Source organism: Phyllostomus discolor, chromosome 2, assembly GCF_004126475.2.
Source record: "Phyllostomus discolor isolate MPI-MPIP mPhyDis1 chromosome 2, mPhyDis1.pri.v3, whole genome shotgun sequence".
NCBI classification, from domain to species: Eukaryota; Metazoa; Chordata; class Mammalia; order Chiroptera; family Phyllostomidae; genus Phyllostomus; species Phyllostomus discolor.
Window position 1 is genome coordinate 212,302,796 of NC_040904.2, and position 14,159 is coordinate 212,316,954.

Genomic DNA, 14,159 nt, shown 5'->3' on the forward strand with positions numbered 1-14,159 from the left:
GCTCCAGCAGCCAGGCCCCTCGGGTCTCTCCCCGCTCAGAAACCCTCAGTGGTTAGCGAAGTGTCTGTTTTAAAGTACTATGACTAGTCAACATCCGGGAACTACAGCCTGGCGTTCGGGCCCCTCCCCCGTCTGGTTCCAGCCTCCCTGTCCGCCCCCAGCACCGCCTGTGGGCGCACTGGGTGGCGCGAGTGCTGCGTGTGTGGTCTCCGCTTCGCAAGGAGCTCCTCTGAGAGCGGGGACTCGGGGCCCCTCTGTTCTGTGCCACTGCATGGCACCACCTCGGAGTCAGGCGGGCCTGGCCTTCGCTCACTGGCGGCGCGGCCGAGGGGAAATTGTGTCACCTGTCTGAGCGCTGGGGGCCCTCTGTAAGGTGGAGACGGCTGTGCTCAGTCCCCAGGTGGCTCGTGGGTGAGATGAGAGTGGGCCCGGGCAGCCAGCCCCCGGTGCCCGGGCAGGGCCAGTGCTCACTCCCCGCCCCGTTCCAGCCCAGCGTCCTCGCGGGTCTCTTCCAGGAGCCTGGGGCCAGGGGCCTGCCTGCAGGTCCTCGAAGGCCAGTGAGCACAGCTGTGCAGTATAGTAGCACCTGGTCACAGCAAGCAGCGTTGCTCTGGGCGGGCACAACTGATGCTCAGAAGTTGTTTGTTGAATGACTGAGTGGCCATGGCCACAGAGTCACAGCAAATGTGAGTGGAGTGCCCGGCCACCAGAGGGCCAGCCTTCCGTGTCCACTGAGCCTGGGGCCAGGGGACCACAGATGGTGCCTTGCATGGCCCTGGGCACCTAGCCCCTGCCAAACTGCTCACCCACCCATGAAGCTTTGCTGGGGGCCCCCAACACATACTCACGGGCCAGGGCTGGTCCCGGGGGGTGGCCATCCATGAGAAGGCCAAGCAGAGCGGGCTCCACGCTGGAGAAGACGAGGTCAGATCGTGCCTCGGTGTGCCAGAGTGGTGCTGCACGCACACACACACACACACACACACACAGCCAGACCCCTGACCTTGTGGAAGCCGTACGCACGCACTGGGCTGCTGGGGTGGACCTCTGGCCCGGGCAGCCCGTTCATTCAGCCGGTCATTCCATAGTGTGCCCAGTCCTAGAGGCGGCACGGCTGTGCCCACGGGGGGCTTCTCAGGACCCCGGAGTCAGGCAGGCCCTGCCGGCACGGTCTCGGTGCCAGAGCTGTGCCCCTGGGCAGTGTGGGCCGTGAGGGGAGCCAGGGGGGCTGGGAGGCCGAGGCACAGATGGAGCCCGAGGCAGCGGTGGTCGAGAGGCCGTGATGGAGTCGGGCTGGCGGGACTCAGGCAGGCGGAGAGGGGGCAGCAGGGGAGCAGCTGGGGCAGAGGCCGAGAGGCAGGAGAGGGAAACCCAAGTTCTCCCCCTGGGCTCAGAAGAGTCGGGGCCCTGTAGCTCGGTGTGTTTGGGTTCAGGTCTTGAGCGCACCCCTTCATGCAAGGTGGCCCCTCCACTGCCAGGAGAGGTGCTGCTTCCCGCCATCTCGTGGTGGCTGTGGGAGTCCTGCGGGTCACACGGGATACCCCCAGCACAGCGCCCGCCGGGGAGGGGGGGCTCTGGGGACCTCTGTGGCTAAGGGAGTGTCACTGGCTGGAAACGGGCAGGGAGAGATGCTCCTAGAGAGGTGGGCTGGAGCGAGGTGGTGGGCAGGACCTGTGAAGGTGACCGTGTCCCGCGGGGCCTGGGGAGCCACGGCGGCACTGAGCAAATATTTCGTGCCCTCGCCACGAGCACAGCAGCTCTCTGACGCGGTGCGGCGGCCGTGGGCTGTCCAGCTTGTCTGGGAGGGCCAGGCCCGCCCCGGGCGCCTGAACTGCACATGTATCCACCTGAGCCCGCTGCCTGCCTGCAGGGGGCTCTGTGCACACACGCACAGGGTTGGGAGAGCGAGGCCCGGGGTGGGGGGGGGGGGATCAGGGCAGGCTCCCAAGTCAGACAGCCCTTCTGACAGGGGAGGGGTGGCTCTGTGCCGGGGCCACCTGGCGGGGCCCGGGGCCAAGGGCTGAGCTCGACGGGGTGTGAGGTGCAGGCCCGGCCCTGACGTGAGGCAGCACCCGGTTACTCTTGTTGCTGTTTCCGCTGCTGTTGCTGCTGCTGCTGCTGAGCCCCAGGACGGCACGGTCAGCGTGGGGAGGGGGGTCTGCTGCCCTTGCTGCCCCTGCTGCCCTCCCCGGGAGCGCAGAGGAGATGGGGGCCCCCAGGGCCTGGCCAGGGAAGAGGGACTTCGGCGGGAGTGTGTGGCGCTCACAGAGGGGAGGCCGGGCCGGGCCGGGCCCAGGAATGACGGGCCGCAGCCGGGAGGTGGAGATGCGCCGCGCGTGTCTGCAGGGGTGGAGCTCGGAGGCCGGGGACCGAGGGCACCCGGGTCCCCCAGCCCCGCTCCCGAGAGCTTGGGTTTAACATTTTGTTACTTGTTTGTCGAACACGTAAAGCAGTTCCTGTGTGTCAGGCGGTGCTCTAATCCCTGTACCGACGTCAAATTACTTCACCCTTGTAACAGTCCTAGGAGTGGGTGACTGGTCATCCCCACCTTGTGTACAAGGATGCAGGCCCGATGGGCGAGGACGTCGGCAAGGCCAAGAGCAAGCTCTGCCCGGCCTGCCCTCAGCAGTGGGACCCCACCTGGACTGATTCCGCCCAGGGCTGTAACTGGAGAAGGGGACCGTGGGGACATAGGGAGTGGCACATGGGTGCCTTCTCGGTTGTGCTGTCCAGTCCCATGGGCCCAGGTGATCCCCTGGGTGCTGGGCCCCGTGGCCTTCCCAGCCTGCGTCTGCCTGACCCACCGTGTCCTTCCTCTCCACAGGGAACTTCCAATGGATGGGGGTCCATAGATGACATCGAAACAGGTAGTGCCCCTCAGGCGAGGGGACGGGGTGGGGATGGGGCCCCAGCTGCAGCCCTGCAGACACGGGCTCCGGAGGGCTCCCTTCCCCGGGGACTGCGGGAAGCCTGAAGGCAGACAGAGTGGGTCGGGGAGACTCCCCACTCTGGAGAGTGGGGAGCTGTGCCCAGGCCTGGGGGGGCAGGTGGGGGCTGCCCCCTCTCCCCCGAGGGGCAGTGCTGGTCCCGTGTCCTCCACCCCAGCTCCCTCACCCTGAAACTGGGTGCCACCTCTCCCCAAGCCCTCCTCTCCCCGTTTGCTCACTGGCTTCCGGGAAAGGTCACTTTAAAAGTGCCCCCTGGAGAGGGCGCTGCTCGCCCCAGAGGCAGGGTATTCAGGCCCTGGGCCCGGCCCGTCCGGGACATACTGTGGGGCGGAAGGACCCTCTCCCACTGCACGGTGGCCTGCCTTCCCTGTCACCGAGCCCCTGCCGGTGGGGGCGGGCCGGCAGGGTAGACGGGGCGCTGTGCCGGAGCTGGGGAGCGGGGGGACGGTGTTGGACGAGGACCCCAGGGCCCTGGGCCACCTCCCCTGTCCCCTGCAGCTGCTGAGCCCCGCCCCCGCTCCACAGACTGCTACGTGGACCTTCGAGGCTCCCCGGCACCCCTCCCCTCCACCCCGACGATGCCCCTGTTTCCGCACGTTCTGGACCTGCTGGCCCCCCTGGACAGCGGCAGCAGGGCCCTCCCCGGCACCGAGGGCCTGGATGACTTCTCCGACGGGGACGTCCTCGGCCCTGAGCTGGACTCCCTTCTGGACTCCCTGGTGAGCCCCGCCGCGCCCTCCTGTTCCCCTGACCCCTCTCCCACCGGGGACCCCGTCACGTTCATCCCCCCGCCCCACAACAGGTAGAGGGAGGGCCTTGTCTCCGTGTCACAGGTGGGGAAACTGAGGCCGTGGAGCGGGGACCGGCAGCTTGGAAGAAATGTAAAGCTGCAGACTGTGCAGCCAGAAGGGGCTGATTGATGAAGATTCCCGGTTCACCCCGTGGGGCAGGCTGGGGCTGAGGTGCAGGCGGGGGGGGGGGGGGGGCTGTACCCGTGCCCGGTGTGCCCAGGTCCGGGCCCTCGAGTTCTCTTCTGACCCCTCCGCTCACCTTGCAGTCTCTGGTCCAGGGGGGCCTGCCTGGCAGCGCCGTGCCCAGCGAGCTGCCCCAGCTGATACCCGTGTTCCCGGGAGGGACCCCGCTGCTGCCACCTGTGGTGGGCGGGTCCATCCCCGTCTCCAGCCCCCTGCCCCCTGCCTCCTTTGGCCTCGTCATGGACCCCTCCAAGAAGCTGGCCGCCTCTGTGCTGGACGCCCTCGACCCCCCTGGCTCCGCACTGGACTCCCTGGACCTACTGCCGTACTCAGAGACCCGGCTGGACGCCTTGGACAGCTTCGGGTCCACCCGGGGCTCCCTGGACAAGACCAGCTCCTTCCTGGGTGAGGCCTGCGTGGGCACAGTCACCCCGCACCCCCCCGCAGTTTGCAAGGTGCCGTGGCAGCTCCAACAGTCCCAGGCAGCAAGGCTGTGGCAGTCTAGGACCCGGGCTTGCGGTCCGGTGCGCTCTGCCCAGCCCCCCCGGGCCCTGGGGTCACTAGACTGGTGGGGTCGCACAGGGACGACCCTGAGGCTAGGGGAGGGGTTCGAGGCCGTGGGCACCTCCAGCACCACTCGGAGCTCGGTGCCGGGGGCCCAGAGCGGAGACAGGCCTCCCTGGGCCCTTCCGGGCCTGGCTTCCCGCAGTCGGGCCTGGCTCGGAGAACCTGCAGCTGAGGGGGGTTCACAGGGCTGCCAGAGCACAGCCTGGTGCCTCAGCCTCAGGGCCCAGGGAGGCTTCCAGGAGGAGGTGACAGTGCCCCTTGAAGGAGGTCACCTCAGCAGACCTGCGTGACAGGGGACATCCCCCAAGGCAGATGCTTGGGGTGGGAGGGAGGGCGGTCTGGGGGCCGGCAAAACCCGGGCTGGTCTTGGAGAGCCTGGGAGCCGAGCTAAGGCACCTTGGCCTTCTCCCGGGACACGGGGGGGGGGGGCGGGGTCCTGGAGGTGTAAACCTAGGGGCACCTGCTTGGGCTGGGGCACCTGCTTGGGCTGGGACGCCCCCCTGTCCCGGTGGGGGTGGAGTCGGGGGATCAGCATGAATAGAGGACGTGTGTGTGCCCTGGGAGGTTTCTCCGGGTTAGAAATACGGAGGACAGGTGCTCGGAGGACCCTTCGCACCCCCCAGATCAGGGCGGTGACCCCTGTGTCTCCTCCTCGCCCAGAGGACACCAACGCACAGGACCACCGTCCCCCAGGCGGCTCTCAGAAACCAGCGCCTTCGGTGAGTGGCATGGTGGGGATTGGAGACCAGGCACCCCGTGTCCTCCCAGGGGCAGGGGGCTCGCCCTCTGCCTGGGACAAGGGCTGCACCCCCCGGGGAGGGGCCCCTCAGAGCCCATGGGCCAGAGATGGTCTGTCCTAGACTTTCCCACCCGAGCTGGTGCCGGGGGACGCGCAGAGGGCAGAGGGCACTGGCGTGAGACCGAAGAGGACATCCAGGCTCAGAGAGACTAAGGAACTTCCCCGGGGTTAGCAAACCTCCCTGGTCCCGGGCCTCGGCCGGGCTCCGGGTGTAGGAGGGCGCCTGACCGGGACTCGGGCAGCCTGAGCTCCCACCTCAGCACAGACCCTGGCTGGGCGGCCCCAACAAAGCCGCCTCGCCTCCCCTCGTCTCGCCTCCGTCCCCATCTGTTGATGCCGTGGGGCCTTGGGAAGCAGAGCCTGGGGACAGCATGTGCACCGGGGGCCACTCCTGCTTCCCCACTTCCGTGCTGGGCTTTTGCTCGAGTAAAGGTTCTAGGCCAAGGTCACTGTCACCCATGTACCCCCACGAGGCTGGTTCAGTCCTGGTGTTCTGGATTCTGGAGTCGTGCATGGTATAGGGAGCTCCCCAGCCGGGAGAGCAGAGGAAGAAAGAGGGTCCTGGGCTCCAGTTCTGCTCTGGGGTGGGATGGGAGGGTCACAGAGCCCCCACTCAGGGCACCCAGGCCGGCCCCGGGAGCTCCCACTGTTGCCTGGCACCCAAGATGGCCGCCTCTCCCTCGCCGCAGCCGGAGCCCTCCATGCCCAACACCGCCCTGCTCATCAAGAACCCGCTGGCCGCCACCCATGAGTTCAAGCAGGCCTGCCAGCTCTGCTACCCCAAAACAGGTAATGTCGCGCCCTCGTACTCCACCCCCTGCCCAGGGCTGCTGGGAACCTCAGGGGCGCAGGCTCCCGGGATGACAGGATCCTCATGCGCTGGGCAGAGAGGGGTGCGGGGGCAGGAGCCCCGCGGGGACTGCGAGCAGGTGGGGATATGACTCAGGAGTCGGGGGCTTTCAGAAGGGCTGGGGGGTGGAGGGGCCCCTGCTGGCGCTGCCGGTGTGTTGTGGCCGCCCTGTGGCCGGGAAGCGGGGCCCGGCTGCGGCGTGCAGAACCCAGCGGGTGCTGCGGACACGCCTCCGCCAGAGGAGACGCGGCAGCCTGCCCTCCTCTCCACGCTGCACCCCCGGGTGCATCGTCTCCCCAGGCGAATTCAGACCTTGTCCTGCACCTGGGTGGTGAAGGAGTTTGAGCAAGGTATTGCCTCAGCTCCTGGCCCCCGAATCCAAGGGGGAGGGTGGAAGCAGGTCAGAACAGATGTCCACGGTTGGTAGAGACTCTCCAGCGCACCCAGAATCCCAGCATTCTAGACGCTGAAGCCTCCGTGTTTCGTGTGTCAACGTCCCCCTGTCCCGAAGTGTCAGAGTGATACTCTCCTGGGATGCCAGGGTGAAAACCCTGGCAGTCTAGCATTCTCCATCTCGAGCGTGTTGGAGTTCACAAGACCTTAGAGGCCACCCCGTGGCTGTCGTCCACCCTCCGCATGACCACCCCCCTGTGCCCCCCACACACATGTCACCCCTGAGAGTCACCCCCACTGAGCGCCCATGGACCTGTGGGGACGGGGACGGAACACCGTCCTGTTGGGTGGCTGCGCCCATGAGGAGGTTCTCCCTGGATGCCTCCTGGTCCACGTGCCCGCTGCTCCCAGCCCCGAGGAAGCGGGCTAAGGCCCCAGGAGCCGGTCGGTGCGCACCTGGCGCCAGCAGCCAGCTCACACGAGGTCCCCCAAGGGCCATTTCCTCTTGGTCTCCTTAAGGAGACGGGCCCACTCCGTTGCCTGGGGAAGGGAGGCCCTTGGTCAGAAGATCTGAGAGGACCGAGAAGAGGAGGAGGAGCAGGGGAGGGTGGATGTACCCAGGTGGTGCCCTTCGGGGCAGGAAAAGAAGGGAGGGCATGGTAGGGGTCTGCTCCCTCCCAGGCTGTGTCTCTGATTCGTTCCAGGAAACCTGGGCGTGCTCAGGCTCCGTGAGCCGGGCCGCAGAGAGCTTGGGGTGGGGGAGGGTGCGGCGGGAGGCCCGGGTGAAGGGGGTGGGGTTTTAAGCAGGGGAGCCACTTCCCACTGCTTGGGCCCCTCAGCTCTGCTTCCGGAATGACAGTCCCCGCCCACCCTGCACCCTCAGGCCCCAGGGCAGGCGACTACACCTACCGGGAGGGCCTGGAGCACAAGTGCAAGCGGGACATCCTGCTGGGCCGGCTCCGGAGCGCCGAGGACCAGACCTGGAAGCGGATCCGGCCCCGGCCCACCAAGACCAGCTTCGTGGGCTCCTACTACCTGTGCAAAGGTGGGTGGCCCGAGGCAGGGGCACCCCCTCTCACACCAGGCCGCCGCTCTGCTCCTCATCACAGGTAGCTAGAGGTAGGCAGAGCAGGTGTGGCCCGTCGAGGGTGCACCCCACATCGGAGCAAGCACCTCCCCCTCGGGCCCGCTCTGCAGACGGTGGGGACGTTCAGGGTGTGACAGTCAAGCTGCTGGCCCGTGCTCTCGCGTGGGAGGTTGGACAGTTCCTGGAGGACTAGCAAAGCATTCAGGGCGGGCGCATAGTAAGTAAGGGCTTGATAGATGTTGGCTTTTCAGAAGCATTCCGTTTTTATTGCCCTCACTTCCGCCTCATGTCCGTTTGGCTGAAATTTCACGGACAGTTGCCACGGACCTTACCTGCTTTCTTCCGTTCTTCAACCCAGCGTCTCGGTGCAGCCCACAGGGCAGCACACGGCAGTCACAACGTCGTTCGGCGCTCTATATTGTCGCCCCTTTGTACCTGCTGCCGTGCGTCCTCACAGCTCTGGGCGGCGGGGCCCGGTGATAGCCGTGTTTGCAGATGAGGGTGCAGGCCCCCGCCCCCGCCCGCCCAGGAGTAGAGCAGAGAGGGGCCTGGCCTGGGGCGGGGGGGCTGTCCCTGAGCTCTGCCTCGCCACCCTCCCAAGTGTCCAGCACGCCAGGTGTCGGAGAGGAGCCTAAGCCCCCTGGGGGGTTGCCGACCCCCCCCCCCCCCGGGCCACGGCGGCGGTGGCCGTGGGGGTGCCTCGGGCTGCCGTCCCGCCTGGCAGAACGTGTGTCCTGTTGCCTCTTTGCAGACATGATTAACAAGCAGGACTGTAAGTACGGGGATAACTGCACCTTCGCCTACCATCAGGAGGAGATCGACGTGTGGACCGAGGAGCGGAAGGGCACCCTCAACCGAGACCTGCTCTTCGACCCGCTGGGGGGCGTCAAGCGCGGCAGCCTCACCATCGCCAAGCTCCTCAAGGAGCACCAGGGCATCTTCACGTTCCTCTGCGAGGTACCTGCCCGCCCGCCCCGCCCCCCACCCTGCCACCCTGCCCTGCAGCCACCTCCACGGTCGGTGGCACAGACGGGGCTAGGGAGGGGGCTCCCTGGCATACTCCGTCCGCCGTGGGGTGTCAGCCCTGGAACCGGGGGGCTTTGCAGGCCCAGTGCTGGAATCAGCGGGGCCTTGGGCTGTTAGGAAGCTAGGCTCAGAGGCTGCTGTCACCCCAGAGCCCCGACCCTCCCCAGCCCCTCCCTGTGGGGAGGTGGAAACTGACGCTCAGAGGCATGGCGTAACCCCCGCCCCAGGCATGACATGGTGACTCCCCGGCCTAATGAGGGGCGGGAGCAGAGAGAGCCAAGGCCCTGGTCACCTGTCAGAGCCAGAGAGGCAAGGACCAGAGACCCTGGGGCCCCCTCCCTCACTCCCCAGACTCAGGTATTCGGGGCAGGGCTTGCAGGGGCCCATCGGTCCACCCCCTATCCCGGGTGGCCGTGCCTGGTCCCAGCCCGCCCCTTCCCTGGGCAGATATGCTTTGACAGTAAACCCCGGATCATCAGCAAAGGCACGAAGGACTCGCCGTCCGTCTGCTCCAACCTGGCTGCCAAGCACAGCTTCTACAACAACAAGTGAGTGGGACCCACAGCCCGGCCCAGGGGCAGCGGGGGCCCAGGGAGAGGGCCCCAGGGCAGCTCAGATGCGGGGGGGAGAGCCGCGGATGCCGGAGGGTGTCAAGGCCAGGGGCAGGATTTGGGGCTCAGATCCAGCATCCACCTGGAGAGAACAGACATAACCGCCCTTTTTGAGCGTCTGTGTTCCGAGCCTCCTCTTGGGTGTCTTAACGGTCCCTGTGGTCCCGTGAGGGCAGAGCTACTGTCTGTCGCACGGATGAGAGCGCCGGGGCGTGGAAGTGAGTAGCTTACTCATCGGCAAGTGGGAGGTCACATCTCTGACCCCCGTCGGGTGCCCTCCACCGTCCTGACATCCTGGACGGTCAGTGGGAGGGGCCGGGTGAGTCAGTCGCCCTCCTTTGCTCCCGCCGACGCCCTTGGCTGGGGCCCAGTGGAGGTGATAGAGCCCAGGCCCTGGAGTCAGACAGGCCTGGGTCCAAGTCCTAGCCTGGTCAGCGGCCTACTCTGTGTCCTCTGGCCACCGTGACCCTTGGCTTATCCTTCTGTACAGTTGACGGTGCTCCCGAGCCTCCCAAGGTTGCTGAGAGGGTGGTTAAAATTCCCGGCCTGAGGAGCCGCTCCATGACTGTCCCTCGGTGCAGGGCCAGCTCTGGAGCATCGGGCTGGGGATCCTGAGGGAAATGCCCCTTCTCCCACCCGTAGGCACCCCACCCTCCAGCCTCGAGTAGCACGTGGGAGCTGGTGCCCTGCTCCCGCGGGCAGCTCCGTCTTTGAGCTCGCCCGAGGCTGAGGCCAGGAGAGGGGCGCACAGCCGGGACTGCACCCCGGGGCGGTCTGAGCGTGGGACACCCGCCAGGCTTGCCGACACCGGGGGAGGCAGCCCCACTGGGAGCGGACGCTGCAGACCGCATCGTGCCCCCCCCTGCCCCCCAGGTGCCTGGTGCACATCGTCCGCTCCGCCTCCCTCAAGTACTCCAAGATCCGCCAGTTCCAGGAGCACTTCCAGTTCGACGTGTGCCGCCACGAGGTGCGCTACGGCTGCCTGCGGGAGGACAGCTGCCACTTCGCCCACAGCTTCATCGAGCTCAAAGTCTGGCTGCTGCAGCAGTACTCAGGTAGGGGCCGCCGGGCGGCGGGCGGAGGGGCACGCCGGTGCCTCCTGAACACCACAAAGGCTCTGCCCTCGGAGAGAATGCTGGGTGTCTCCCTCGCCAGGCACTGCCGGGGCGGCGGGCAGAGGCCGGCGGAGCCAGGCTCCTGTCCCCTCTGCTCCCCGATGGCCCTCAGCAGGTCACGCCCTCTCGCTGAGCCTCCCTTTGCTTGTCTGTGAAATGGCTATCATCGTCTCTGTGTCAGAGTTGAGGAGGTTAAAAGTGGTTCACTCACCGGTTCACTCACTCACTCACTCACTCACTCATCCAACCCGACTCACTGAGCCCTGCCCTGTGTCAGGGACTGAGCAGGAGCCAGGGAGGCCCTTGCTGTCAGGGGACCGGCGCGTGCGAGTCCAGGCAGGGCAGACAGTGTGACGAGCGGGCATTCCGTCTCTTCTCCCCAGTCCGAGGGTTTGACCAGAGCAGCTGGAGGGACAGCGTTGCCCTGTTCTGCGGAGGGAAGGGGGCTGCCGGAGGAGCCGGTGTGGGGGTCTCATCCGGGCCCGGTGTGGGCCGGGGGCAGTTCTAGCTGCCTGTTGGACTTGAAGTGGAGACCTTGGGCAGACGGCTGGATGTGGGCGCCCGGGAGTTCGTAGGAGAGGTCTGGGCTGGACATGCATGTTTGGGAATGGTCAGCAAGAACATGGATGTCAGGTGCAGTGGCTGGCCCAGAGTTAGCGGCTGATGGCCAGTGGCCACCGTGGAGCAATATCCACAGGACAAGGTCAAAGACGAGATCAGTTCTGGGAAGGGGACTAGAAGGCTGGAGGTGGGTAGGCGGGGGGCAGGGGACAGCTTCATGGAAAGGGGTCCGAGCTGTAGCCCCTCGGGCAGGCTCGGTGTCAGCAGTGAGAATGGGGGGTGGTCCGGGCCCTGGGCCCCGTGCCCCGTGCTGGCGGGCAGTGAAGAGGCGTGGCCCTTCAGTGAGCGGGCGAACCGGGCCGGGCCAGGCATGGAGCCCTAAGAACCAGTGGGCTAGATAGAGGCTGCCCCTCAGGGGTCAGGCTTGAGGCCCCACTGAGTGAGATGGGGGTCGAGGAAGGGTGCTGAGCAGCTGGCCCAAGAGGCAGGGACAGTGGCATAGGGTCGTGGGGTCCCCATGCCATGCTGTGGATCCAGGGTCTTCCCCCTGCATCTGCCCACTCTGGGCCGACCGCTGTCCCAGCCCTGGAGGAACAAATAGGCCCAGGCGGCGAGCACTTTTCCTACACCCGCCTCTGTCCGTGTCAGACCCGACTGGGGGGTGGGGGGGCTCCTCCACCTGGGCCTGGGGTCCGCCACCCTGCCTGGATCCCCGCCTGGCCTGGATGAGCTCCCTCAGGGACACCCATGGCTGCTTCCGCCCCTCCCCCAGGCATGACCCACGAAGACATCGTCCAGGAGTCTAAGAAATACTGGCAGCAGATGGAGGCCCACGCGGGGAAGGCCAGCAGCAGCTTGGTGAGGCCCCGGGTCGGCTGTGCGGGAGGGCTCGGGCCTCAGCCCCGTGCTTGGACATAGTTCCGGGGTCACCAGAAAATTGTGACAATGGTACAAGCAGTTTGTGTGTGCCCCATTCTTGGATTCCCCAGATGTTACCATTTTACCACGTCCCACACTCCCTCTGTCCCGTGTGTGTGTGCATAACACGTACTTACATACGGAAGTGAACACATTTGAGGATAAGGTGCAGGCACGATGCCCCGTCACCCCTAAACACTTCCGAGTGTGCTTCCTAAACACCACGACACCCTCCTACACAGTAAGCACGGGACTTGATCAACAGCACGGAACGAACGCTGGGGTGAGGGTCCAGGCTCCGTGCACTGTCACTCGGGTTTCACGAGTCGTCCCCGACCCCCGAGCCGCACGCCGCACTCGCCCCTCGCGTCTGTCCAGTCCCCTTCGGCCCAGAGCCGTTCCTTAGTCTCTCTGTGCCTCCCGTGACCTGGACGTTTGGGAAGAGCCGCTCGCTTTGTGAAAGGCCCGTCCATGGGGCACCGCCCAGTGGTTCCTCCAACCGCAGGGCGGTGCGGTGCCCTCCCGGGCCACTCACCGGCAGGCACGTTGTCTGACGCCGCTTTCACTGACAGTAACCAGACAACCTGACGTAATGCACCTGCGCTGTGCAGTTACCTTTCCCGTTCGTAATCAATAAACACCTCCCGGGGAGGTACTTGAGGTCATGTAAATACCCTGGTATTCCTCAAACTCTCATCTACCGATAGTGGGGGGGCCCCCCCACCCCGTACCCCCCCAACCCCGTCCCTCCTGATCCTCACCTGGTCCGGAAGGTTGAGCTGCGGCACCGCCGCGTTTGCGGACGGGGAAGGGAGGCTCTGACCATTCCCGGGCCTGCCCTGGGATTCCCGCCTCGTGAGGGGAACCCCGGCTCCTCCGGCGCCTTGTCTGGAGCGCGCTCTGCCCCCTCCCAGCCCGGCCCGCGCCCTTCACCTCTGAGGGCTCCTCATCCGTAACATGGGACCCTAGTCCCGCCTGCCACCTCCCAAGGTCTGAGCGGGGCTCACAGGAGCTGACCACGCTGCAGCGTGCCAAGTCCTTCCTCTGTGCTGGCCCCGTGCCACCCTGACCCTCATACCTGCCCCAGCAGGTGGGGCTCACTGTAATTTAGGTGACAGTGGGGACAGAAGGGGTGGCCTCAGGGCTCAGAAGATGGTGACTGTGATAACGGCGCCATCCACACAGGAGGGACAACCCACAGACCGACTCGGGAGGAGGCTGGGCCCTGGGCCCACCCTGCGACCAGCTTGGGCAGGTGCTGAGCCAGGGAGCAGCACAGCTGGCCGGTCAGCAGGGCTACCTGGCACCCCCGGGCCTCCCCCTCTGTCCATAGTCCCCTTGTTTCCAGTCCTTTTTCTTTCTCTCCCATCTTGCCGGTTGCTCGCTCCCTCCCTCCCTCTTCCATGTGGTTCACTTTTGCTGCTGGCTGGGATCCTGGCTGGGCACCAGGGAGAGCCGAGGCTACACCTGCAGCCTCATCTTTTAAGGGGAGAAGAGAACCCTTGCCCCCCCCCCACCCCTCTGACCCGCTTTGTCCTGCCCAGGGCTGCTGCCAGGCCCCACCCTCCCCACCAAGGTGCTGCCCTTGGACCTGGCTCCAGAACAGAGCTGTGCCAGGTCTGGCCATGACCCGGGCGTGGGCGTCCTGCTTGCTTGCCCTCACGGGGTGGAGCCAAGTGTGAGATGCCAGGGCAGAGCATCTGTGCCGTCCCTTAAAGAGGCACGAGCACCCGCCTCATGCCAGGTCGCTGTCCTCAGGCTGTTTCCCCGAGGGTGGGTTAGTAACCTCCCAGAGCCTAATGCCCCCCCCTGCACCCCCCAGGGCTGCAGCAAGGAGTGCTCTAGCGCAGGCCGAGTCCCAGTCATGAAAGCACGGGCTGGCAGTGCTGGGGACGGTGCGCCCATGGCAGGGGACGCGCACCGGCCAGGCCGGAGAAGACCGTGCTGCCTGGAAGGGTGGCCCCTCTCTGAGCCTCCAGGGAGCCTGGGGAGGCTCTGGCTTGCAGGAAGGATGGCTGGGTCGCAGGAGACCGGGCTGGGTAGGCACTTTTCTCACCTCTTGCCTCCCGCCCTGTGCGGGAAGAGCAGGGCCTCCTGCCTGCAGAGGAGAGGCTGGGGCAGAGGATGGGGAACGGACACGGCAGGGCCTCAGAGAGTCCGGGGCTGCCCCACAGTCCGTCCCACTCCCCATCGCAGGCCCCTCCATCTCCACTTGCTGCAGGTGGTTTCCCACTCTCTGGGCCGCGCTCCCCACCAGGCCTGGCCCTCAGAACGAGATGCGTCAACCAAATTTGGGGGTACTGGGGGAGC

The 14,159-nt window shown here is 66.4% G+C and overlaps 1 protein-coding gene across 3 annotated transcripts in view; it reads left to right on the plus strand.

Moving 5' to 3' along the window:
* ZC3H7B (zinc finger CCCH-type containing 7B) overlaps positions 1–14,159 on the plus strand; it is a 40,262-nt gene that overhangs the window by 21,360 nt on the left and 4,743 nt on the right. For all 3 annotated transcript variants that reach the window (XM_036019676.1, XM_028531834.2, XM_036019677.1), the window contains 10 exons: positions 2,825–2,867; positions 3,474–3,667; positions 4,006–4,327; positions 5,150–5,208; positions 5,978–6,077; positions 7,415–7,576; positions 8,370–8,575; positions 9,092–9,192; positions 10,129–10,310; positions 11,704–11,789. In XM_036019676.1, the coding sequence (XP_035875569.1) occupies positions 2,825–2,867; positions 3,474–3,667; positions 4,006–4,327; positions 5,150–5,208; positions 5,978–6,077; positions 7,415–7,576; positions 8,370–8,575; positions 9,092–9,192; positions 10,129–10,310; positions 11,704–11,789 (1,455 nt within the window). The remainder of the gene's footprint in view (positions 1–2,824; positions 2,868–3,473; positions 3,668–4,005; positions 4,328–5,149; positions 5,209–5,977; positions 6,078–7,414; positions 7,577–8,369; positions 8,576–9,091; positions 9,193–10,128; positions 10,311–11,703; positions 11,790–14,159) is intronic.